This window comes from Talpa europaea (assembly GCF_964194135.1).
Source record: "Talpa europaea genome assembly, chromosome: 4".
Classification (NCBI taxonomy): domain Eukaryota; kingdom Metazoa; phylum Chordata; class Mammalia; order Eulipotyphla; family Talpidae; genus Talpa; species Talpa europaea.
Genome location: NC_140070.1, coordinates 130,471,036 through 130,497,246, shown reverse-complemented (window position 1 = coordinate 130,497,246; position 26,211 = coordinate 130,471,036). Strand labels below are relative to the sequence as shown.

Genomic DNA, 26,211 nt, shown 5'->3' with positions numbered 1-26,211 from the left:
AGTACTGCTGATGCTGAAGTTATTAAACTTACCCATTCATCTATCTCTTAATTTTTTTACAAATATTATTTGATGCCAACTCCTGCCCCTTGCCAAAATTTGTATGTGTGTGTGTGTGTTTAAGTGCTGTGTGTTTAACCACTCTGCAGGACAGCCAGATGGCTTGTTCTTCTCTGGAAACATTTTCTGTTAATTCTGTTTTGTGCAAAGGCTCTGACTCAGACAGCATTTAGCAGTTGAATTTTGTTTTAAAGTACTGTTTACCCTTTGTAGCAAATGCAGCTTATTTTGCCCTTTGAGCACAGATGAATCACAAAGTTAGGAAAGGAAAGACTTTTGTTTACTCAGCAGCTCTAAAGGTTATCAATATCATTAAGGAAAATAAGAGATAAGAAACCTTTTGATTTATTGCACACAGGTCCCCTGTACAATGATAGGATTTATCTGCTTAAGAAAAAAGACTCAGATATTCTGCTGGAACAAGTACTCTGAGATGAAAATACCTATTGTGTTTTTTAATATGTTTTCCTGCAAAAATACTCTCATTTACCTTAATAAACATAATCAGATGATGACAATAATAAAGCTCATTACTAACCATTAAAATTAACAGCTTTGCTTTCTCATTAGGTGAAACACAATGTTTATTATGCTTTTGCTGATTCCTACTATACATCTCTCTTATCTCAACATTTACACTAAGAAAAAAAAATTAAAGAATACAACTGCAAATGAATACAGGGTAGGAAGCTCCTGTCCTTGCAAAGTGTAAATTATTAAATGCAATATATAATTTGCAACTAAGAAAATACATTTTTAACTAAAAAAATATGTCTGAGGATAAGATAAGCCAGTTGCTTTCAACTCAATGAAGGAACATTCCAGATTTGTAATTTCTCAATTAAAAAATCTTACCTTTTCCATTCCCTAACTTAAATGAAATAAAAGCAAGTGTCCAGTCAAATTACATTAGTAGAAATCATATAATAAGAAAAAAAATTTAATCACAATTAAAAGTAGTGTGTAACCCATGGGCAAGGATGTGAAATTCGAAACAGAAAAATTAATGGATGCTACTTACTCTCGCTTTATCTTAGTCATATTTAATTCTATCCATTTAATGCTTGAGTAGGGAGGGTGGTTAAGGAGATGGAGGAAGAGGAAAAAGAGAAAGAACAATATAAGAAATGAGAGGAAGAGCAAGAAAAGGAAAAGAAGGAGGCGGGGGAATAGAAGAGAAAGCTGAAGAGGAAAGAATCCATCTCTCAAATGTTTGGAGAGAATAAAATATCTTTCCCTTCTCTAAAAAAAACTCAACTAGCTATCTTCCTCATCTACTTGGTTATATTATTATGATAACAATGTACTACAATAAAAACCTGGCCCCGCATCTAGGTAAATGCACTGTATTCGCTTTTCTTTTGAAATATATTATCATGAGGTCGATAGCAGTAGTGTTGGGGGAGGGGGTGTATGAGAACTTTATAAAAACACATCTGGAAAATAGAGGTTCTTGGTTTCATTCCTATCTTGGATATTAATTAATTGTATGACTCTGGGTAAAGTTACCTATTTTACTCTGAGACTCAGTCTTCTTATTCCTGAAATGACAATGTTGACCACCATCAGGTGTAAAAATAAATTCTTTTTTTCTTGAACTTCGTTTAAATAAATGAGGTAAGATCTGAGCATATGCCAATTATGCATTAATCTGCAATTTACAGAAAACATGATTAAAAGTGCTTTAAATAATAAATCATCTGACTTCACAAAAAATCTGAAAGTTTCAGTGGACATTAATTCTCTGTACAATGATGATAATGACATAAAAATAAAAAAATGTATATGCTTTCCTTCTTTCTATGCTATCTTTAGCTTGCCAAGAAGTTCATCTCATGGTTCCAAGATGATGTGGCAGTTCTAGTTACCACATGTAGACATAATCATGTCCAAAAAGCTTAATAATCCACTATGAGACTTCATTTTATTTGATTTAGAAATATTTTCTAGAAGTTTCTCATCAGTGTACCCTCAGATCCATTGACCAGGATCTGGTCAGATGGCCACAATAAAATCATCATTAACATAAACAATGATTGAGAAATCACCACCTAGTCTGAGAATATAGAGTTACTCTCAAAATTGAGAATGGGTCATCATGGAAAAATGAATTAAGTGGGGAAGGGCTTATAAAAAGTGTCTGTGACAAAATGTATCCTTATTAAAGATAGCAAGCAAGTATATGTAAGGGTAAATTTGGCAATACTGAATAAAATAATTACTAAGGAGCCTTCTTATTTACAGGATTTTGTTACTATGATTTAAACAAATGATTGAAAAATTAAAAACTCCAACATTTTGAAATTATTTAATAGAAGTTAATAATGAGATTTTTTAATCAAAATATCTTGTTCATTTCTAAAATAAAAAAGAGTTACATAGAAAGCAATCACTTCTGGACACTAAACCTAAATAGTATTAAAGTCATTAAAAAAGAAATATTCTATTGAGTGGCGATGTTAATCTAATATAAAGATTCAGGAACATTCTGATCCTATATAAAGTCAAGGAGGGGAAAAATTTCTAGGCCCTGTCAAGAGGGATATATGGACAGATAAAGAACTCTCTTAGAGTTAATGAAGTCCTTCAAGAATCTCATTAACTTACAGATATCACAAGGATATGATCAGCAAATATTCAGTGCCAAATTTGATTCTCCTTTTATGTCTCTTGAGAATCCAAGTTTACTCTGATTCTGTACTTTACTATACTGTAATATACTTTACCAATGGGAACAGAATAAAAAGTAGAACTAATTTGTCAAGTGGTTTTATCTTAAAAGGATAGCAAGAGGCAAGTAGAAATGTAGACAGAAGGGGAAAATCCCTTAAGTAACAGCCAAAAATGTATTCATTTTTATATTTCTTTAACCTATAAACAAATAATCATGAAGAAAACATGGTTCTGGTCCTATAATTGAACTCGAATGCTATGATTGAGATGATGAAGGCAAGATAATCTCAACTCTTTACCAGAATACTGAATGGCACATCCCAGATATGATTGTCTTCTTTCCATCCCTTGAAAATTAGGGCATACATTGACATGCTATATTAAAAAGAGAGAAAAAATAAATATAAATTAATTGCTATAATCTTGCTGTCAGAAAAATAACTCAAAAGATTGTTATTCCTCGATCTACTTTAGGTCTTTATGTTCTTAGAAAAACATTTTGTGTTTCTATTATTTTTTTCCATCTGTAAAAAAAAATAAAGATAATATTTGGAAAAAAAACATCTGGTACAATAGAATGAGGGTTATCAAAGTCATGCTATAGAGAATTATAGCAAATTTCGTAGACATCTTATATGAATTGAGCACAAATCACTAGAAGAAACCTATCTCTTACCTTCTATGTCATCTTTTGCTTTGCAGAAAAGGCAGCGTTATAGCTATATTTGACCTATTCTTTGCCCAGTGGGTATCAGATGAAAATGTAAAAGAAGAACTGATACACGGCATTGAAGCAAATAAATCCAGTCAACTGGCCACTTTCCATATTGATTTGAACAGCGTTCATATCACAGGTATCTGTCAACATTTTTTGATTTCTTTGAATCATTAAGCTATGAAATTAAAATTCTAGCTGTATACCGAGAAAGAAGCAGAACTGCCCTTGACTTCAGGAAAAGGCCTTATTGCCTGAAGTAATACATTTACATGAGAAACCTGAAATGCAAGAGGAACTGTATTTGAAGGAAACTGTCAAAGAGAAAAAGTTCATAAAATATCACATATCCAAAAGATTCTGAAAATATTGGAACACATAAATGTTTTTGGGTCTCATCACATACTTAGCAGTCATCGAACATACTCTGGCCAGGAACCCTCCATTAGAAAATGACACTCATTACTTTCTAGAGACATTAAAACTAAGTCAAGTGATAAGTCCAGTTGTTACTTGAGAATTTAAAAGAAGGAGAGAAGGAACAAAGTCAATGAGTTTGGTCCACCCCAATTACTTATTTACAAATTTAAACTTTATTTTAAAAATGATAAGTAATTTTAAGATATGAATAAATTAAAGGCAGAGAGACACAGAACATCAAAAATTATAGTGGGTCAAGATGTCTATGAATGCTTTCATCATTCCAAATTTTCCATTCTAATTTTCCTCCATTCAGTTCAACTCAACATTGACAATTTGTGTTTGGTTTTCAATAATAATTTTCTAGTCCTGTCCAGGCCCACAATCCTTTATAGAGAAAACTTGGGGTCTTTTTGTGTCATTCCTTGCTTAGGATTTAGAAATATTTGAATATTAAAAAATTAATCAATATATAAATATGCACATCAAATGGAATAAAAGAAAACTAATGTTCACATAGTTTTGTTACATATACTTGCATTAAGTCTCCTACCTGCTCAGTGAGAAGAGAGCTAACATGTTTAGTGCCTCTTCTATCTATGGTTTGATCCCCTTCAGCACAGCTGCTAGAGCAAATACTGTTTCTAGTCTTTGATTGATTCACAAGACCTGAAAACTGCTACTGTTATTAGCTTTACCTAGCAACACATTTACTCACATAAATCCTATTACATAGGATTATATAGATATAGAATATCTTCCTAACTCCACATTACAGGTGAAAAGATCAATGCAAAGATAGTTTGGTAATCTGGGACTTGTTTATAATGGTTTAACCTTTGAGCCAGTATTTAAGGCATTTCAAAAAATGTTACCTGATGATTAATTTTAATAGTCACCTTTCTTCTTGAAAATTGTCCCCTTGCTATGTTTATTTGAATGTGCATCAGATTTTTGAAGATCTGCTGTGGTAGACATTTCAAAACTCATTTTCATGGCTTCCTACAGTTGGGCTATTAGGGAGAAAGGAGTTTGTAGTTTTAAGAAATACTAATTTATTCAATAAAACCACATAACAGAGTTAAATTAGAATCATCATTATGAATGTGATAACTATATCACATCAAACCAAGAATATGCTCAAGTTCAAGGCACATTTTAACTTGTTGGACTTTGTTAAAACACATTCATAGACATGACATCAATCTATTTCAGTTTAATACTCTTTATTATCATGTAATTTTTTCAAATTTATTATACTTTAATATTGATTTAAAATTTCATAAGTACTGCAGATTTTTATACAGTACTTACAAATCAAACTAAACAATAATTAAAGTATTATCTTTTTTATTAAAAAGTATCACTACTTTTTAATTCCCTTCATCAATTATCTACCACATAACTTTTAGAAACTTCCATACATCTGTTGCAGCAGCAAGATAATGAAGATTATTAAAGTAGAATAAACCTATTAACTTAGGTCCTAGTAGATATTTATTATATATAAGATTATTTTGTTATTGATGATTTTAATATGTTTTGTCATAAAACAAATTTATACTCCAGGTAGGCTAAGATCTAGTTTCAATATAAATTACTATATAAAACTATAATGAATAAGTAGCTTTCTGAATGGGAAAATAAAACAAACTTTTTGCAGAGGTAAGTTTCAGAGAATAAATACATAGATTTTGGAAATTTAATAAAGGTATCACAATCAAATAATAGCATTCAACATGAGATAAGATAAAATGGAAACTCTATAGAATCAGACACCCTTTGAACGAATATTCAAACTATCATTAATGTCTTGTGATATGCTTAAAAGTCCAGTATTTAAATCAACTTCATTCCAGCATCTTTGAAGAATCTAATTACAGTAAGTTCTGTAACAACTTCAGGTCAGTAGTTATGGCATTTCAAAAAAGGTAACTTGATGATTATGATACTCCATGATATTAAGAAAGTATTCATTTTTCTTGTAGCTCTTTCTGAGAATTTTATTTTTCACATTAAAATGTGAAAATGTGGTTTGGAAGAGCATAGCTCAAAATATTGCAGAGCTCATAATGCCTAACCAGGAATTATATATCAGGAATACACATATATCAGGAATACACATTTCTAATTTCAATGTTCCTTTCATATTTTAAGCTTGTTTCTATACATATATATACATATATGATGAATATGAGTGTGGCATCCCAAAATGTGGTTCTGCTCATGTGGGCTTGCAGATGAAGACTTGATATTTGTAAAGTTACTAGGAATGAGAAAAAGAAAGTTTAAATGATAATCAAATGATGACTTTCAGGATGTATTGCATTGCATTCTTTAGAAAGGAGAACCAAGATTTAGTGATAGCTTTGTTTTATTCTGGCATATTCTTCATTCCATTTTTCTAACTACTGAACAGATGCCCACTACTGATCAGAAAATTTTAAACTTTACTTTGTATTATCAAAACCAATATAAAAGATAAAAATAAAAGAAAGAAAATAGTGTAATGTGTCACCACATAACAAATTCTTAGTGAACAAATACTCATTCTTTAAATGAATGTACTGTGTTCTGGTTATGAACATAACTATTCTAAGGAATAGACAAAAAAGACCTGTGAATATGAATATGGAAGTGAAGCTAAAAGAGAACGGTGGAGAGTAGGGCAAAGTGGGGTGGGAGCTTAGTGACCTATAGTAAAGGATTATGGGTGCTTTGATGGTGGGTGAGGTTATAACATGTGTCTAAAGAGATGTAAATTTATACCCTAAATTGTATACAGTTTTGTACTCCAAAGTTACCACAATAAAAATAATTTAATAAATAAATAAAAATACAGCAATTATCTTAATATCATCTACTGTTATAAACTAGCAGTTCTCTGGCATCTCCAGGTCAATTTTAATATTATTTTTATCATGTTAAAATAGTTTTCACTTATATTTCATTTTAAGTTCCTGAGAAGTTTCTGATAACAGAGCAGTTAATATTACTCTATTTTATAGATAAGAAAACTGGAGTACAAAAGCTTACAGGTTTAGCCTAAAATTTTACAAAAAGTGAACCTTATTTTAGAGGCTAAGCTTGGGTTGCCTGACATCACTCCCCTCCTCTATTAGATAGTGATATTATCTATTGCTAAGAATGACACCATTAGGATCAACATGCTTTTTTAAAAGGAAAGTAGTTTTCATTCAATGTAAACAGTTTTTTCTTTTGTTTATTTTCCCCATACAAGTTAGACACGTTTGCTCTCTCTCTCTGAACATACCACTGGTTGCTAATCCAGTATCAAAGAAGCCTTGGAGTCATTCATTCAGCAATTTTTCACTAAGGCCTACTTTGTGCCTAACTCTGGTATATATAAAGAATATACATCATATATATTAAAGAAAAAATTCCTTGGATTTAAGATTTTCTCCCATATTATCCAGGAAACAAACCTGCTAAAATATAAGTAGCTGAACCAGTTTCCTCTATCTGGAGGCCATGGTGAATGGTGAGACAGAGAGCATGGGGTAATACTCCCCCTATATTTTTCTCTCTTAGAAAGCAGAGAATAAATCTCTGTTCCTATGTGTGAACTACAGGAATAGGATCAGTACATATTTGGTCCCATCTCTCACACTTTTATAAGCAATTACTTGACATGTGGTCTTTGGCCAGCTACCTATTTCTTTTGAACTTTATATTTATTATCTGAAGATAATAAGATAATGATTCAAATATATATTTTAGAGCATGGTCATGAGGGTTAAAAAAGACCATTTGGATTCTACTGGATCATCTCATGTTATAACAGGCAGAAAGAGAGACACATAACAAGGCTACAGGTCTCTCCATTCTCCCTTTTGACTTAGAAGAAAGCAGTTGGATAGTTTTTAAAAACCTGTCCAAAAGCTGAACTAAGCTTAAAACAAGGTAATTGTGCTTGGTAATGTTCATTTTAATCTGATCATGAATTTGACAAAAAAATTCCATTTTAAAACTTTTCTGTTATTTGAGACTATTAAATTATTTGAATCAATTCCCAAAGAATTATTATAAGTAGGTGACAAAATAGCATATTCCTTCTTTTATTGGATCCAAGGACTATACCAGTCCCCAATCATCTTTCCCATTTATTCCTCTCAGACAGCAAGATACTATAGATTTACGAAGGAGAACAAGACAATTAAGCTTGAAAACCAGTTTCCAAGCAGTAATTTATTATGAATATGCCTTTCAGGGATGTTAAGTTTATTCTCATTTTTATATGCCTGGAAGACAGAGTTTGTGAAAAATCAACAAATGCATGCATCATATACCTGGCATTAGTGCTATTATAAATCCTGCCAAAGAGAATTTTTATATGATAGCAGGTACGAAGTCCATGAGGATTATGTTCTGTTGCTCAACTGCCTTTGTTGCCAATTACTGTAAAGTTTTACTAACCCATTTGGAACCCAGGAGGAGAGAGATGGGAACTCAGGTGCATTATACTGATTGATTTCTTAGGTGCTCGTGAGAGCCAAGAGGGGCTGTTCTGGGCATTGTTCATAGGCTTGAAGGGTTTCTAGAGTATAGCTTTTTCTAGTCCTTTGTTGCTTACTGTGTGAGCAATGATTGCAAAAAAAACAAAGTTTCACTATCATGGGCTTACTAAATCTTGTACAAAATGCAATCTTGCTCCAATTCCACTATGTGGAAGGGCATGGGGGTGGAAGAAAAAGAATTAGCTGATTTAGCGAAGAACAAGAAATTGGGTCAAGAGCCGCTGAGATAGAATGATGCTCCTCAATTGAATTGTCCCAGGACTGAGACACAAGGACTTTATCTAACAGCAAGTATATTGTGACTGCAGGTACTTTTCTTTCTCTGCATTTGAAAGAACAACATATATAATGTGAAACACTCTCTTCTAATTTAAGACAGTCCTGCCACATGATATCAGAACTATTAAAGTATCTTTGCACTGTAATTTCATTTGGATTGATCAGCTACAGTCTTTCTAAAAAGATTGAATTTGTTCTATCAAAGTGAATGATTATTTCTGTAAAGTGATGTCTATTTTTCCAATGAAGTGTAGTAAAATGAATTTTGTTCTAAAGGCAGACATGCATGGATTTGCATTCTCCTGCCACTAATAAGTAAGCTTCATTTGTTTCAAATAGCTTTGGTCGCCAAACACCATCAGCCCATTTAAAAATAGGGAAAATAAAAAATCTTAGTTTTCCAAAATATCTTCAAACTATTATCTGTGTGCAACTGTTACTATAATTGGTTTAGAGCAAAAATAATAATAATAATAATAATGGATTAGTCTTTTTATGTTCCACAATGCCTAGCTCAGGACCTCACAAACTAGACACAGGAGATTCTTTTATTTATTTTTGCATAGAATAAGTGGAGGATGAAAGGATTCACCAGAGACAGAGTGGGAAATAGAATAGGCCCGGGTCACTGGAAATACCTATGACTTCCGATTACTCTTAAGTCATTACATTAGAGTTTATACTGAGTCTTTCATGACGCAAATATTAACTGATAATTATTAAATTTTCATTTGCACACTTTCAAATAGTGATAATCTACTGGTGAACTTTCATGAAATGCCAAAGAATAGAATCCTGAAGATAAAATGTCATCTAGATATAAAAATATGTGCATGTCTTTTTCCTATTCAAAATAACAGTAATTAATGTTAAGGCAATACAATCAGCTTCTAATAAACAGAATCAATTAATATTTTCTTGTGCACACTTCTCTAGGTGGAATTTCTTAATTCCCTTCTTAATAAATCCCTATTGGAAGTACAGTTTGATCCAGATATCTCAGAAAATGAGACTACAGGAACAACTATTGTTTTTTTTTTTAATATATTTTTTAGACTTATTTATTTATTTATACAAGCACTGGGTACAGTCAGAAGTGCGGGAGGGTGAGAGAATTCACCAGAGCCAGAGCGGGGAGCAGAGCAGGCAGAAGGACCGAAGTACACTGCTGAGGGGAGCAGCAGGCGGCAGGAGAGGTCTGGCGCCATGTGGGACCCTCCTCCAGTGGCCGGGGAGCAGCCGGGGATCGAACCGGCGCCGCAGAGGCAGCGGGCAGCTTCGCAACCCAGCGCTCAACCTCTGAGCCACCGGGGAGGCCCAGGAACAACTATTGTTATTAAGAAATGAAATGAGAAACAATATTGTCCACAGTGAAAGAACTCTAGTTTTGGGAAAAAGTGGTCATATTGAAAAACTGGCATCTTACTAATTTCCACAACAGTTAATGTTTTGTCAATGAGTTTGTCAGAAATCATAATGTATATGTATATGTGAAGATGAGAGGAAAACAGAAGATTGGTGAAGATACAATCTGATAAAATCCTAAAATGTACTTCCTTTTTAAAAAACACACATGCACATGCATGCATGTACGTATGTGTGGGTGTTTGTGTGTATTCCCCATATTGGTTTCAATATGAGAAACTTCTTTTTTGTGGAGCAAGCAGAGGAATAGCCCTAGAGAGACCTAGAATACAACCTATACAAGACTATCTAATATTTCACCATCAATTAAAAATACTTCAAAACAGTCATTTTCTAACTCCCCCAGTTATGTCCCTTATAATTATTGATGAGACTAACAACTCTTTGCAATTGAGCTCGTCACTACAAAAGTATAGGCATCATCCTTAATACCCTCTTTCCACAGCCCATTGTTCAAGTCCATCTAGTCACTAAAACTTAACAATTCTACTTGTAAAATAGCAATTGAGTCCATGACTCATTTCCTCTGCTAGTGCAAGACTTCCAGCCCTCATTAAGTTTCACCTTGACCACTGAAACAACCTCTCAGTTGGTCTCCTCTCTCTACATGGTTTCAGAATTGTCTTAATGAAACATAGAAAGGCCATATCATACATATATATATATATAAAATTTCAAAGTCATTGCTTATAGAAAAACATTTCTAATATATTACAAAGTTTTTAAAAAACATCCCAGATTTGGCACCAAGTTGTCTCCTTCTTATAAATTCTGAAAACATTCTACCATCTAGATGTTAGATTTACCTGTTTTCCATGCATCGATGTGCTCTTGTAATGTAATGTAAACATTCCATATTCCTCGTGCATTTCTCAACACACTTAAAACCTTATGTGAAGATGTAATCAAACTCTGCTACCGATGGGCTAATGCTGGGTGTTCCCATAGCACATTTTATACCTCATTTTTAAAAATAGTTTGTTGGACCTCCACAAAATCCCAAACTCCACAAGAATAGAGCTACTTTCTTACTCATTCTTTCATCTCCATCACTTAATAATCCATGTCAGCAATATTAGACAATAAATATTTGTGGACTGATTGAATAATCAATGATGAAATCAAAGGATCCTAAGTGGTGTCATTTACAAGTGTGGTTTTGAGGGTCAACCTACAGAGCTCAAAATTGGCAATCAAGTGAGATGTGAACCATCTGGAGGTGATGTATCCTTAGAGAGCAGAACAGCCAAAATTGTGCTTCTTAGCTCTGTCCCCAAATTTATACTTTCAAATGCTTAATACTTAGAATTCTATTTACTTTTTTAAAATAGACCTAGAGGGGCCTCCCCGGTGGCGCAGCGGTTGAGCGCTGGCTGGGTTACGAAGCTGCCCGCAGCCTCTGCGGCGCCGGTTCGATCCCCGGCTGCTCCCCAGCCACCAGAGGAGGGTCCCACATGGCGCACAGACCTCTCCTGCCGCCCACTGCTCCCCTCAGCAGTGTACTTCGGTCCTTCTGCCTGTTCTGCTCCCTGCTCTGGCTCTGGTGAATTCTCTCACCCTCCCGCGCTTCTGACTGTACCCAGTGCATGTATAAACAAAAAACAAACAAACAAACAAATAAATAAATAAACATGCCTCTATTAAAAATAAATAAATAAATAAAATACACCTAGAGTTTCTATAGAATGTTTTTTTCTTGTTTTATTTATCAAGCTTTATGAAATACTATAGACATTATGTCTTTATGGATTAGGGACACAATAATTAAGTTTACTGTCTTGATGAATATTTCACATTCAATAGTTATAGATAATTGTGGGTTTATTTAATACCATTTTTGCCAATATTTTAGTCTCTTGTATGGTGGTGTCCTGTCGTTTGGAAATGTCTCTGATTTTTATTCTGCCTTATATTATATTTTAGGTGATCTATGAATTCTCCACGTGTTTTTATCCATATTAAGACTGATTACTAAAGTCTAAATTATTTTTATATATACCCAGAAATGCTGCACATACATGTTCCTAATTATTACCTCAGAAAATCTATTGACAAAAATAGTTTTATTTTTCCAATAATTTTATGAAGCAAAGGAAAAATTTCAGAATCAAATATATGTTTAAAACCCAGCAGATGGCAGTACAATGCTGATTTTAAGATTAAGAATAATGAAGAATGCTATTGAGCTTAAAGATTTTTTTAATCCATCATTATTTTAATCACAGACCAAAATACTCACATTCTCACCTCACACTGGAATATAAAAACATACATCTTTACCTAGTTGTCATGTAAGAATTTTATAATTGCACCTAAAATTTCCAAATTAATTTTTAAAAATAAAGTGTGTTTCTTGGGTATCTCTAAACCAGCTATGTGGAAGAGGAAGAGGAAGAGGTGTAGGACAGAACAATCTGGGTAATACCAATCAATCACATCCTTGACCAAATACAACAGAGAACATTTTAGAGGATGTTTACAGCTTTCTTGCGAATGACCTCTAACTAGAAGCAAAGACATAATGAATGGAATAAGATTTGGTTTTCCCTTGTGCTCAGTGTAGCAATGTGCTGGAATTACTTTATTTTGCTATAAAATAAAGTTAACTTTGTTAACAAGTTTTGCTGTGCAGAATGCAAATCTTTACTTTAGCCACTGTATTTTCAAAGAATAAATTTATAAGAAAATGAAGGGGTCATTAGATACTGCAGATGATGTAATAAAAATTCTAATTGCCTCACTTAACATGTTCAATAACCCTAGGAGGGATAAGTATTAGGGTGCAACTATTTAACATCTATAAAGAAATACTTTTTTCTAAAGTTTAGAATTCTAATGTTTTACAAATGCTCTATTCATTTCATGAAGTAAATATTTACTTCATGTACATATTTATTTTTTTTATTTCAAATTAAAATATATCCTCATAAGGACCTAAATGACAAAAATACATAATAAATATCAAAATATTATATATTTCCCATTGATTGGAAATTAAATCTACCATGCAGGAAACTTAAAATGCTGAGCCTGTATTTTTTTTTTTTTTTTTAAGAAAACGTCTCAGTAGAATGTTCACCTCATTTAAGACTTTGTGCTGATGGGCTAACTTGTGTAAGACACAATTTGTTCTGTGATGGAGAAGTCAACTGTCCTGATGGTTCAGACGAAGACAGTAAAGTATGTGGTAAGTAAGAACTCACTCATTTCCCGCCTTTAATTTTCATCCTCCCTTGTGATGTACACACACACACACACACACACACACACCATGGGAGAACGACATATTCCAAGAGTCATGATTGCAATTTAATACAAACTTTCAAAAACAGTGGTATTTTCCAAAACTTTATTGCACATTATTACACATCAATTAGTTATGCAGAATTCCTTTTGATCACTACTGGTAACTGAAAGGATGCTGTGATAAACAATGTCAGTCATGAAAGGGGAAGAGTTGGGCATTACTTTTCTTCCTTACTACTGTGTTCCAATCTTTTATCAATTTCAGTGCTTTTTTAGTTTTTTTTTTTTTACCAATATGTCATCATATCAGTCCTTTTTGGGTACCCTAACAGCTTCTAACTCAATATTTAGCACTCTTTCATTTTGATTGTTCCTTATCTTCATCTTTTGGTATAAAAATAATAAATAGTAATTAGTGCACTTGAATTTTACTTCTCCATGATGAATTAATCCTTTATGTCTCATTTTTTCATTTAAAATTTGGGTTCTGGTTTGAGTGATGATGATGATGATTATATTATTATTTAATGCTTCTAAAGTACTTAGTGTATGCCAACCTGGCTCTGTGTGACTTCCACACATTTGCTCTTAACTTACTTCATTTTCTAGGTAGGTAACTTGACAGATTACATCACAAGTACATGACACATTACCATATACATGGAAATACAGATAGGTAAGCAACATGAGGAATTATTTAACTGATTCTAATCTCTAGTTTGTTCTTCAAAAATTAAACAGAAAATGTGAATTGAATGATTTTTGATATGGTTTATAATCAATTTTAAAAATGACCTTGAGCACAACTAATTCCTAAAAGACTGTAGTTAGGCTTTACTCTACTTTGTTCTTCTAGTATTTATTACACTTTGCTCTTTTTGCCAGATAGTAACTAAAGATGAACTCTTCATAAAACTGAACTTTTAAAGATTACCTGTCCACTTGGTACATACAGTAAGAGACAGGCCTCAGGTGTGTTTCCCAGTAACAACTCCCAAAAAGGCAACTTGATAAAGAGACTCTAACTAAGCAATCCCAAATCAAATGTTCTTGGATAAAATCCAAGCCTTCAGAGTTTAACTACATACTTTGAAGTGCACTCAGAGTATATTGGAAGAAAGTGCAGACTACAGAATATTTTTAATCTATTTTATATAACTATATTACTCAAAGAAGAAAGCAACATTCTTTTTGCTATGGTTTTCAGGCAGTTTCTAAAACGTTTTTAGGGAAAAATGATACAAGTGTGCCATCATGAGGTAATAAAGGTGATATTGATTTACAGTTCAAAAATAATAATGTACATCAAAGCTAGACACGTAGGTTAAGCCTACATAATCACCACGAAGAACTTTAAATGGGTGGAATAGATGAGATGAATTGGATATTCAGAAAAAGAACCACACCTGATATTTGATCTTTACTGTATTGGTGTTCATAAATTTCATGATAAATTAATATCAGTGCATATCAAAAAATAACTATAGAAGTAGCAGGTGTGATAACTTGTTCAAAAATAGATGATAAGGCCATGAATTATTTTTTCTTAGTCACTATAATCTCATGACATGAACCTCAGGGTTAGAACTGAATTAATTCTCTAAAGTTGCCTTAAAGACATAATCAAACTACATTATTGCTTCTCTGTCTGACAGATGTTTTGTGTTAATTGAAACTTGGTGTATGGACTAGCCACCCATGACATTACCTTTCTTAAAACTTCATATCTTCCTTTTCCATTTTTCTTGAATCTTTCATCATGTGTATTTTAAAGATAGCAGTGTGTCTACTTTGGAAAAAAATTAGTCTTTGTGGAAGGAAGAAGTGGATAGGTCAATCAATCAACCTGTATCCAAATAAGAGTCAGACATATCAGTTGTTTTACTGATCATTTAATCACTAATGATGATGAGCCCAAGAACCCAGCGCACTTCACTTCAGCAGCTTGAACTTCTAATAACATAATTTCCACATGAAAGCCCTTATCCATCAATCCACATTCACAGAAAATTAAGAGAATTCTCTCTACATGAAAATGACCTTTGCTCCCTCTTGCTTTTTGCTCCAGCTGTGAGCTCTAATTCTAGTTGGTGTTATTAATAGAGTCACATTAATGTTGACTTCCTCACACAGCTTCCTTTTTTAGTATTTAGTTATTTGGGTTTGCACAACTTACTGCTGACTATAGCTGAACCAAAATTTCTTTAAATTGTTTTTCTCTTCTTCTGATTAGAATTGCATCAGCAGGAAAGTTCACTTTTTAGCTGACCTGAGATGGAAAGATGCTGACTCACAGTCTTTTGGCCAATGTTCAGGCCTGCTTGGAAGTTGGCAAGTGTCTCCATAGATGGTTTTGCATGTCCCTCTATAGGTGCACAAAAGACCTTGGTGGAGGGCATAGATCATGTTTGATTTATATATCTGGGGAATTCAATGCCCTGTGCAATCTCACAATCAGTAAACACTGAGCCAGCTGAGTGGACCCTAAGAACATGCCTTATGAATCCCATCCCATTACAGGTGGCATTTTCATAACTCCACAGAAAGGCTGATATTGTTTGACAGGCTCATCTATCTCCTTCCTACTTCAAATGTTTTTCTGAAGCGGCACTGGAAAATCTAAAAAATTTTCAATCCGAAACCCAGTAATTCTACTCAGCCACAGTTGGGTTCTATTTTTTTATTTTTTTTTTTTTGGTGGGACCCTCACTGGCGGCCAGGGAATGAACCGGTGCTGCAGAGGCTGCGGGCACCCTCACAGCCCAGTGCTCAACGGCTGCCCCACCAGAGGGCCCGGGTTCTATATTTTTCTGAACATTTAACCTGCTTCACTATCTTATATAAAATTAGGTTGTCCATAAAGATCCCACTATTAAATGAAAGAACAGGTGAGAAAGTTCCTAGCACAAGGCTAGATCTTGAAATGATAATATTTAGGCATTCTGAATTTTTCTAAGTAATTTCATAGTATGATGATTTTATTTTAAAATTCCTTTATGAATATATTCTTGATGTTTACTCGTATGCCGTAGTTCACCAATGAATTTTTACAGAACTTGATCTATAGATTATCCTTTGCCATGAAAAATCAACATCTTCATGGAAAACTGGAAAGGCTAATTGATCACGTTTCTTAGGACAGGCTAAATATCATAATAAAGAAACTTGCAATGTAAGTTAACAATAAATCACCTGTGTCCATCACCTGTGTCCAAAGAAGATGCCAAAGGATTACACTGTATGTAGTCATTTAGGATACCAGTTTTATCTCCACCATCCTCCCCTGCTCACAGTCCTGCGTGGATCCTTTGCAACCTGCTGACAGACAAGGGAAGAAAGTTATGGAAAATCTTTGTAGACATCACATCTGGAAACAAACATAGTCATTTCCACAATAATTTATTGATAAGACTCAGTCACATGGTCCTGTTTTGGGAAGTGCATTTTACTCATGTGCTTAGGAAGGGATTCAAAAACAATATAGCAAGCACAACCATGTCCATCACCAGTGACATAATTCAGCTTCTGGGGAATTTATAAATCCTGTTGTCAGCACAAAGTTGTCGATATTGTTCCCAAAACAGACACAATGAATGGATGAGAAAAATTTCAAATGTGACCAGTTTTGCAAATAGGATTACAAATTCTTAAATCTGTTTTGTTCCCTATTTTACTGGATTTTTTTTCCTTCCTCCTATTTGCTATGGAATGCTGTTGCAAACATGAACTATGTTCTAATTTTAAGAATGCTAGAATCGCTTCTCAGCCTTTTGGCTAAGATCGAGTGAAGAATGCTAGAAATGATGGAATGCTTACTTTTAAATTTTTGTTTCTTCTTTCATTTCCAATCCCTTCCTGCCTTCTGCTTTTTCAGGTAAAAGAGTGGGTGATGTCATAATGATTCCTCTATATACTATAATATTAGGTATTATGGAACATCATGCTATAGAGATATACTGACTGGTTTTGAATTACCACATAGAAACGGGGAGAATTTATGCTAGTTACTTAATCCTTCTGTATCTTAGTTTCCTCACCAAAAACTTCTTAGGGTCATTCTGAAGATCACACTAATATTTATATAATGGCCTTAGTACAATGATGGGTGCAGAAGTAAACAATTCATAAACATTATGTGACATTTTAGACAGTGACATTTTAGAACTAATTGGATTAATGATTCTACTTCATGAAATGTGAACTATTCACAACAGCAGTGAACTATCTTGTATTGCTGTGATCTTGGAGTCCATATGCTTTTTAATGAACTATATAATTGAAAGACTATATGTCACATAAAATATAAGCAGGTAATATGCTTGATTATATGATCACCGAAGCTATGGATTTAATTGATCCATTTATATGTTATGATTGGTGATGAAAAGAGAGTTGAGGGTGAAGAAGGAAATTTTCTTTTCCATCTAGAAAATTATCTAGTGCTGCAGTAAAAAGTCACATATTTTACTATTTATCTGGAAAGCATATAGATTGCCTTAATTGTCTTTGTGTATTCTGGTATGTTAAAGAGATTCAGTTCTCTTAACAAGTCCCAATTTTCTTTATTTCCTTTCCTGAGGTCTATGGTAGATTGCTCAGAGTTTAATCCTTTAACTTGTGTTTATATTTTGCTTTTTTTTTTTAGTTTATTTTTCTGTTTCCTGCCAATAATCACTCTATAAAATCATAATCCAATTTAATTCATTCCTAGGACACTGCTCTTTTTTATTCGACTGCATTATTTTTTGTTGAGGTGAAGTTGATTTAGGGATAGAGATTCACAACTCTTTCTTTTTTTTTCTTGCTTTTTTTTTTTTTTTGTGGGACCCTCGCCGGCAGCCAGGGATTGAACTGGTGCTGCAGAGGCTGCGGGCAGCCTTGCAGCCCAGCGCTCAACCACTGCACCACCAGGGGAGGCCCCAAAGATTCACAACTCTTTAGAAGTATGCTGCCACAATACACCAACCAGCAAATCACCCCATAATCTTCCACCATAGTCCATTGCTTCTCCTTCCCCTTAACTTTACCCTTCACTTCTCTGGTAACCTCAGTTTTGCAGTCAGATTTCTAGGGTTTATTTTGATTTATTTTTGTCAGGTCCTTTGATTTGGTTCTTCATATTCCACGTATGAATGAAATCATCCAATATTTGTCTTTTTCTTTCTGATTTGTTTTACTGAGTATAATATACCCATATTATTCCAAATGATAAAGATTTCATTTTTTATGGCTAAATATCATTCCATTGTGTAAAAATACCACATCTTCTTAGCTTACTCATCTTTTCTTAGGCACTGACGTTATTCCCATAACTTGGCTATTGTAAAAAGTTATGCAATGAACATAGGGGTACGTATAGAAATAAATTAGATGGATGGGTTCCCTACAGGTCACTGGCTCCAAGCATATCACTTGCCTGGCCATATTTTAATTGTTTTCAGGAGGACATAACACTTAGTACATGTATTTGAAATTCGCCCTAACTCCAATGTAATGGGGAAAATAAGACAAAAAAAAAAAAAAATAACAGTTGCTTGTCTGATTTGGAAGTTTATAATTCAGATATACATATCTTCTTACAAATATGAAAGAATCTACTAAAATACAATTTATGCATGGGTGTTTAATAAATGGCATTTAAAAATGTTTTTCTATAGAACTTGGTGTAAGAGTATTTGAAAGTAATTAATAGATTTTAAATATGAGATGTAATCTACTACCCACTGATCATTTCTATTTTGTAATTCTCTTCATACATGTCACACAGTGCTCTGTGAAGCATTCCTTAGCCAATTGGAATCCCATTTTACTTGAGAAATCTTCCAAGATTATTTTTAATCTAACATTAACTTCCATTCTTTCACAGCAACTGTTTGTGATGGAAAATTTTTGTTGACTGGATCTTCTGGGTCCTTCCAGGCTACTCATCATCCAAAGCCTTCTGAATCAAGTGTTGTCTGTCAGTGGATTATACGGTAAAATGCCATCTAGTCTCTATTATTAAATTATATAATTTTTCTCTGATGCAGTAAGTCTTACCACCTGTAGTAGTATACTTATTTTTTTATTATTGTTGTCATTTGCTATGAAATAAATTCTTTTCACTAATAAGCTGTCCAAGAAATTTCTCTTTCATGTTTAATGTTTTTAAAAAGGTGTTCCATTTATGAGCAATACTGTCTAATGAATGAATGGAGTCATCTCAGTAGGCTCTGGAGCAGGTGTTTTGTTTTGTTTTTTTCCTGTGATTGTCATAAAGCAATTGCTGCCAGGCGAAGAACACATATTCATGTCTGTGTATTTCAAAAATTGGTTTTCATACAACTGTATCCTGGCTACAGATTGGTGTCTTTCTTTTTATGCCAGCATCTGTATGATTATTTCCTTTGATATGATTTTAGTCATAGCATATTAAAAGAGAATATACTATGCATTCTTTTTCCTATAATTTGGATAACACTTGAATTAGTTTCTGTGTTTTTGACTCCAACTCTTAATTCAAAGATCAGTCCAAGCAAGAAAATTGAACACAAGACATAGAAATAAAAAATGAAGAAGTAAAATTAGATAATTTTACTTCACAAATGACAATATCTTACATGCGGAAAAACATAAAAATTCACAAAAGAAAAAACCTGATCAAATTAATTAAAAAAAAAAAACTTGTAGACTGAAAGTAAAATGGTGGCCACTGGCATCTGGGGTTGGGTGGACTGAGAAGTGCTGTTCAATGGGTAGAGAGTTTCAATCATGCTGTTAGGGGGAAAGAATGTCCTGAGCAAACTCCATACAGGTGTTGTGGACTCCACCCCCACTCCATCAAGACGCTGGGAATTACAAATCCCATGATCACCAAAGGGAGGGTTGTGAGGACCTGGGGGTGGAGTTAAGCAGCCATGTTTTTGTTTGGGCATTTAACCAGCCATGTGGCCAGGGGTCTCTCTCTTGGCCTGATGGCATGTGGCTTTTCATCAGTATGGTGGGTCATTGAGATTCCAGGTCAGTGGAATAGGTAGGATGCATTTAAAAATTTATCTCCCTCTTTTTTCTCTGAGTTATTAATTTCTCCATTTCCCTTTCCCTTGTAAATAAACCTTTTATTAATCTTTTATGTGTGCCTGCAGTTTAGCATTAATAAGTCCCCTTTAAGCGTGTGGGTGAGGACCCACAGTCAGGGAACCTGTTTCATATTGGGGTTGCCCTGTAACAATGCAAGTTGAACAAGTTCCAGAGCTCTGCTGTACACCACTAGGTCTATGGTTGACAATACTGCACTGTACTCCTGAAATGCACTAAGAGTGTCAAGCTATGTTATTAGTTTTTTAAATCAAAATTAGCAAAAAAAATCAAATTCTGGAATTCATTAAAATTTGTGACCACTGTTAAAAAATGTAATAACCTACTTTTTGCTTTTAATTTAGTGTAAACCAAGGACTTTCAATTAAACTGAGCTTTGATTCTTTTAATACATCTTCCTATGATGTATTAGATATTTATGAAGGTGTGGGCACAAACAAGGTTTTAAGAGGTAAGTTAAAAATAAATATACAACCCATTATCAAAATGAAAATATATGGAAAACATTTTTGAGTGATATGTTTTCCCTTTGATTTTTAAACATATATGGACTTGAAAGATAAGTTACTGAAGGAAAGAAGTGTAACTGGTCATTACAAAAAATAATGATTTGGTTTTCTGTGTGATTAATCTTCTAATTAATGGTTCATTTTTCACATAATCCCCTTTTGAATTGATGTCTTAATAATCATGTGGAAATTTCCAAAAAAAATAATTTTATCTTTGGTCACTATGCTTTGTGTTATTCTGCATTAAGCAAAATTTAGACAAACCCTAAAAAATTATTAATATATTTTTTTCTGATATCAAATGGGTTAAAAACTAAGAGAATATCTTCTCCTAATTTCAATATGCACTCTTCTCTTCAGTCTCTTACAAGATTATAACTTGTAAAGTGTTTAAATCAATGACTAGATCAGGATGTATACTCAGTAAACTGTAGATGCAGGTGGCATAGTCAGTACCTAACCATTTGTCATTTTGTACATGGTCGCAGATGGAAGTTGAGAACAGGGAATGCCCTAGTATTATTCATGCATCCATTCCACTTTATTCCATCTAATCCCAAAATGTGTGGATCTACTCATGGTAGCCCACAAAAATAGAAGTGAAATCACAAGAGGAATTATAATAAGGATGAAGAAGAAAATGTGGAAATGGAGTCCAGGAAATAACTAGTTTTCCTCCTGCTTGGGAGGAGTAGTCAAGTGTTAAGATGAGGTTGCAAGTAATACTTAGTATTAAATGTTGTATAAAAGTAGCAATTAAGTAGTTTAATAATTTTGACTTTCACTTGATCTTAGCCAAAAGGCCGAGAAGCGATAATAATTTTGACTTTCAAATTGTGTTTGTGAGTAATGGAAGTGAATTGTATCTAACAAATCAATTTTTATAGATTTGAGAATGATTTCAATATGACACTTCATAATAATACATACCTTTTGTTTGATGCCATTGATGTATCATCACTGTACTGAGTGATTTATGTGGATATTAATTAACATTTTCAAAATAAACTGCAAAGAAAAATAATGCTGAAGAACTGTAGACTCTACTTTTAAACACTGCCTTCCATAACCTTTCTGAATGTATAAAACACAGAGAAAATTGATAAAAAAAAATCCAATATAAAATTCTGTAGAAACAATTCTTAAGTCACCAATCTTATTTTGAGATCATACAGTTATTTGGGCAGAGAGCCAAATAAATACTTATTTCTATTATTGTCATTGATTTTAGTGCATTAGTTTGGCATGAAAATATCTAATTTTTAATTTTATAACTGTTTAACATGCATTGTGTAGAGGAACTTTGTCAGTAAAGGAGTGCATATTTTCTTTTTATCTGTGTATTTAGCTCAGTAGCTAACAATTAAAAATAAAAGATACGTGTTTTTTTAATCATAAATATATCTTATTGGATATTTATCATGCCTATGAGAAGTCATTTCAATTAAAGTAAATTAATCATAGCATCAATGATTTTAGTGTGCTGAGTAGTAGCAAATAGATTGATAGATAAATCAACAGATTTATAGATTGCAACATTAAAGTTAAATAGATTGGTGGATAAATGTATGAATAAATAGATAAGTACATATGACAGACATTCGTTTTATTTTGCAGCTTCTCTTTTTCAAACTAGTCCTGGCACGATTCGAATTTTTTCCAACCAAGTTACTGCCACCTTTCTTATAATATCTGATAAAAATGATTATGTTGGGTTTATTGCAACATATACTGCATTTGACAGCAGAGAGATTAATAGTAAGTATTTTTTATTCTTGAGCCTTTGAATCTTCAGATGCTTTAATATATTGTAATGGAATTTGAAAATTAGCATATTTTAGAACATGGTTGTAATATTTTAGTATATAAATTCCTTAATGCACATATCCCTTATATATATCTGTCTCTACTTGAAAGAAATGAGAAATTAGAAAATAGTTCTTATTCTTCAAAAGAAGCAATTAATTTGAGAAAAATTATGTCAACATAAAAATTAAATTGTTTATATAATACAAGCATTCAAAATATAAAATGTATATATCATAAAACTAATTCTGAGAATGTTCTACATCAACTTAATTTTGACCAGAATATTAAACTGGAAGAGAAAATTGTGGAATAAAATTTATGTGATTAACCAATGAGGTAAGATGTAACAAAGAACAGGAAGACTTTGTCTTGCTAAAGTCCTACTGGTGCTGGTGTATAAGAAACATATTAAGGACCTCCCTGGTGGCCTAGAGGTTAAGTCTCAGTGCTACCACCCGGAAGGCCTGAGTTCCATCCCCAGCAGGGGAGCTAACCCGCATGGAACAGCAGACCTCTCCTACTTGTCTGCTGCTGCCCTCAGCAGTGTATTTCAGTAATAATTCTGCTTGTTGTACTCCCCATTCTGTCGCTAGTGAATCCTCTCACCCCCACACCTCTGGCCTACACCCCAGTTCTTCTACATAAAAGTAAACAAAATCTTTTTAAAAAAAACATTAAATTAACTCAGTGGGCAACAAAGTGCCTTTTTTTTTAATTAAGTGGAATGAAACGGTTAAGATGAACAAAAAAAATCATTTCACACATGCTTCTTAATTATAAACTATGAAGGACTAGATTATTTTCAATGCAATCTATCAACAACTAATCACATTGTGGACTAAATGTGAAGTGTTTTTTCTTGTAATTCACAGATTATGAGAAAATTAATTGTAATTTTGAAGATGGCTTTTGTTTTTGGATCCAGGATTTAAATGATGATAATGAATGGGAACGATTTCAGGGAAAACCCCTTCCTCCTCTTAGTGGACCAGATTTTGACCACACTTTTGGGAATAGTTCAGGTATAATTCATAATTAATTCATTAAAAGTAATTGTTTTGTTCTGTAATTTAAAGTGAGCAGTATTAAATACAAGAGAGTCATTTCAAGATTTTTTTTTTAAATCGCGGACTGACAAATGCATTTAAAGAGAAAATGGTCATCTCTTAGGTAAGAAACATTTTATTTTGCCTCATATATTACAAATGTTGAAGAATACACCAAGGCCATTAAAGACAAAGAGGCTTGTGTTGTCATTCCAGATTTGTATCTTATTATTAACTAAGTGTACTTGTGTGAGATAATTCACTTTTCTAAACTTTGGTCTACTTTGCTTGAATTTCATTTCTGATTGTTCATTGCTTATATATAGAAATACAAGTGATGCATTTTGGTTTTGTATCCTGAAAACTTGCTGAACTTGTTTATTAATGCTAAAAGTTTTTAAACAATTCTTTAGTATTTTTCAATACATATGATCCTGTCATCTTGAAGTAGAGATACAGAGACAAGTTTACTTCTGAGAAGCTGTCTTAGTCTGTTTGGGCTACTATAATTGAATACTGCAGACTGGGTGACTTAAACAAATATTTATTTCTCATAGCTCTGTACACAATAAGTCTATGATCTGTGGTGCCAGAAGTTTCTAATGAGAGCCTTCTTCCTGGTTTACAGACACATAGTCTTCTCACCATGTCCTCAATAGGAGGAAAGGAGAGAGATTCTGTTTTTTTCCTATGAAGTCACTAATTCTATCATGAGGGATCTCTCTAACCTTGTTAATCTAATTACCTACCAAAGGTGCCATCCCCAAATGCCATCACATTGGGGATTACAGTTTCAACATAAGAATTTTAAGAGGACACAACCATCCAGCTCACTAGCAGAAAGACAATGGAAGAGCTAATACTAAAGCATGTCCTAAGGTTGTAAGATTTGTAAGACATTTTCATGTGAATGGAACTGAGAATTGAATTTCAGGTGGAAACATTAAATTGGTGATAATAACATTTGACAAAGAATACCAGAAATCATGGGGAATTATCAAGAGACAACTCGTAGTGTGAAGATTACCCATGAAAATCTGAAAATAAAATATGGTTCATCAAAGTATTTCAATTCGATCAAAATATTTACAATTGACTACTTTTAATGCTTTTCCACAAAAGTTCCATTCAAAAGTCAATTTATTCTTTGACTCCTTTATTCAAGAAGTGTTTTTTGAGCCCTAAGCCCTATTTAAGGCATTCAGAATATACTTGTGAACAAAATTATTTGAATTTCCTGTTCTCCTGGAATGCATATTCCAGTAAGGAAAATAAACAATATGAGTGAAAAGTCATTGCAATTTGGGTGTATATTAAATGTGAATGAGCACTCAGGAAATATAAACCTTGATTAAGGTGAATGGGAAGTGCAGGTATGGAGGTGGCATTGTAAATTAAAATAGGATGATCACTTCTAATCTCATTGAAAAAGTGAAACTGAATCAAAACTTAAAGGACTTGAAGGAATTAGACATACAGATTATTTCAGACCAAAAGAATATGTAGAGGAAAGTCTCTCAAGAGAGTGTGGCTCACCCATTTGAAGAAAAGTCAGGAAGTCACTGTGACTGGAGTAGAGAAAATAAGGCCATTAAGTTCCACAAAAGTATGGTTTTCTAAGCCTTTGGCTTTTGTTTTTCTCAGTGAATTGAGGTGCTATTGGTGATTCTTGAGGATAGCAATAATGCAATAGAATTTACATTGACTACTAGAGTGATGTGTGGAAGAACTAGTGACTAACACAGAGAAGTGGCCAGATGCTACATACAATCTGAAAGTAAATTCAAAGAGGATCCTGCTAAATTGGTTATCAGTGTGGATCGACAAAAAAAAAAAAAAAAATTGTGCTCTGTGTAGACAGCCAATCCCATAAGACCACACATTCTTGGTACTGAAAATTACAACATTCATAGTCTCAAACATAATTAATCCTCTTTGAATAAATGATTTCTCAGATCTTGATCTTCTACAGATAAATAAGTAATCTGCGCAGCTGAAGACTAATCTCTAAGTGATAATTACCCCAACTTTCTAAAATAGCTTGTTCTAAAACAGTCAAATAACTTGACCACTCAATCCCCCTCACTGTAATAGAGAAAAAAAGGTCTTTACCACACCTGGACAAGAGTAAAGCTAGAGAAAAGTGCAGAAAGCATTTATATCTATTGACAATGACAGATACCTTTTATGTAGTTGAAATCTTTGATGTTCAAATTATCATTTTTCTACTTTTATGTCATCATCACAAGAGATAGAATAATTCCACTGATATTTGAAGAATATAAGTACTACATTATAGGAGAAAAAAATGCTTCCTCTTGCCAACAGCTTAAACAACTAAAGAAATAAGATGAAACTGACCAAAGTGTAGCAGGTTGAATGTCAGGTGGAGGTTTTAAATAGTTGGGTTGGAA

The 26,211-nt window shown here is 33.2% G+C and overlaps 1 protein-coding gene across 2 annotated transcripts in view; it reads left to right on the top strand.

The window, feature by feature from the left end:
- The window catches only part of TMPRSS15 (transmembrane serine protease 15), a gene marked incomplete at both ends in the record, with an annotated part of 89,141 nt that overhangs the window by 6,502 nt on the left and 56,428 nt on the right, over positions 1 to 26,211 (top strand). Inside the window, 7 exons of one of the 2 annotated variants that reach the window (XM_084231741.1) lie at positions 3,436 to 3,587; positions 5,728 to 5,772; positions 13,166 to 13,297; positions 19,223 to 19,331; positions 20,778 to 20,884; positions 22,560 to 22,700; positions 23,624 to 23,773. In XM_084231741.1, the coding sequence (XP_084087867.1) occupies positions 3,436 to 3,587; positions 5,728 to 5,772; positions 13,166 to 13,297; positions 19,223 to 19,331; positions 20,778 to 20,884; positions 22,560 to 22,700; positions 23,624 to 23,773 (836 nt within the window). The remainder of the gene's footprint in view (positions 1 to 3,435; positions 3,588 to 5,727; positions 5,773 to 13,165; positions 13,298 to 19,222; positions 19,332 to 20,777; positions 20,885 to 22,559; positions 22,701 to 23,623; positions 23,774 to 26,211) is intronic. The other variant, XM_084231742.1, reaches the window with a different exon arrangement.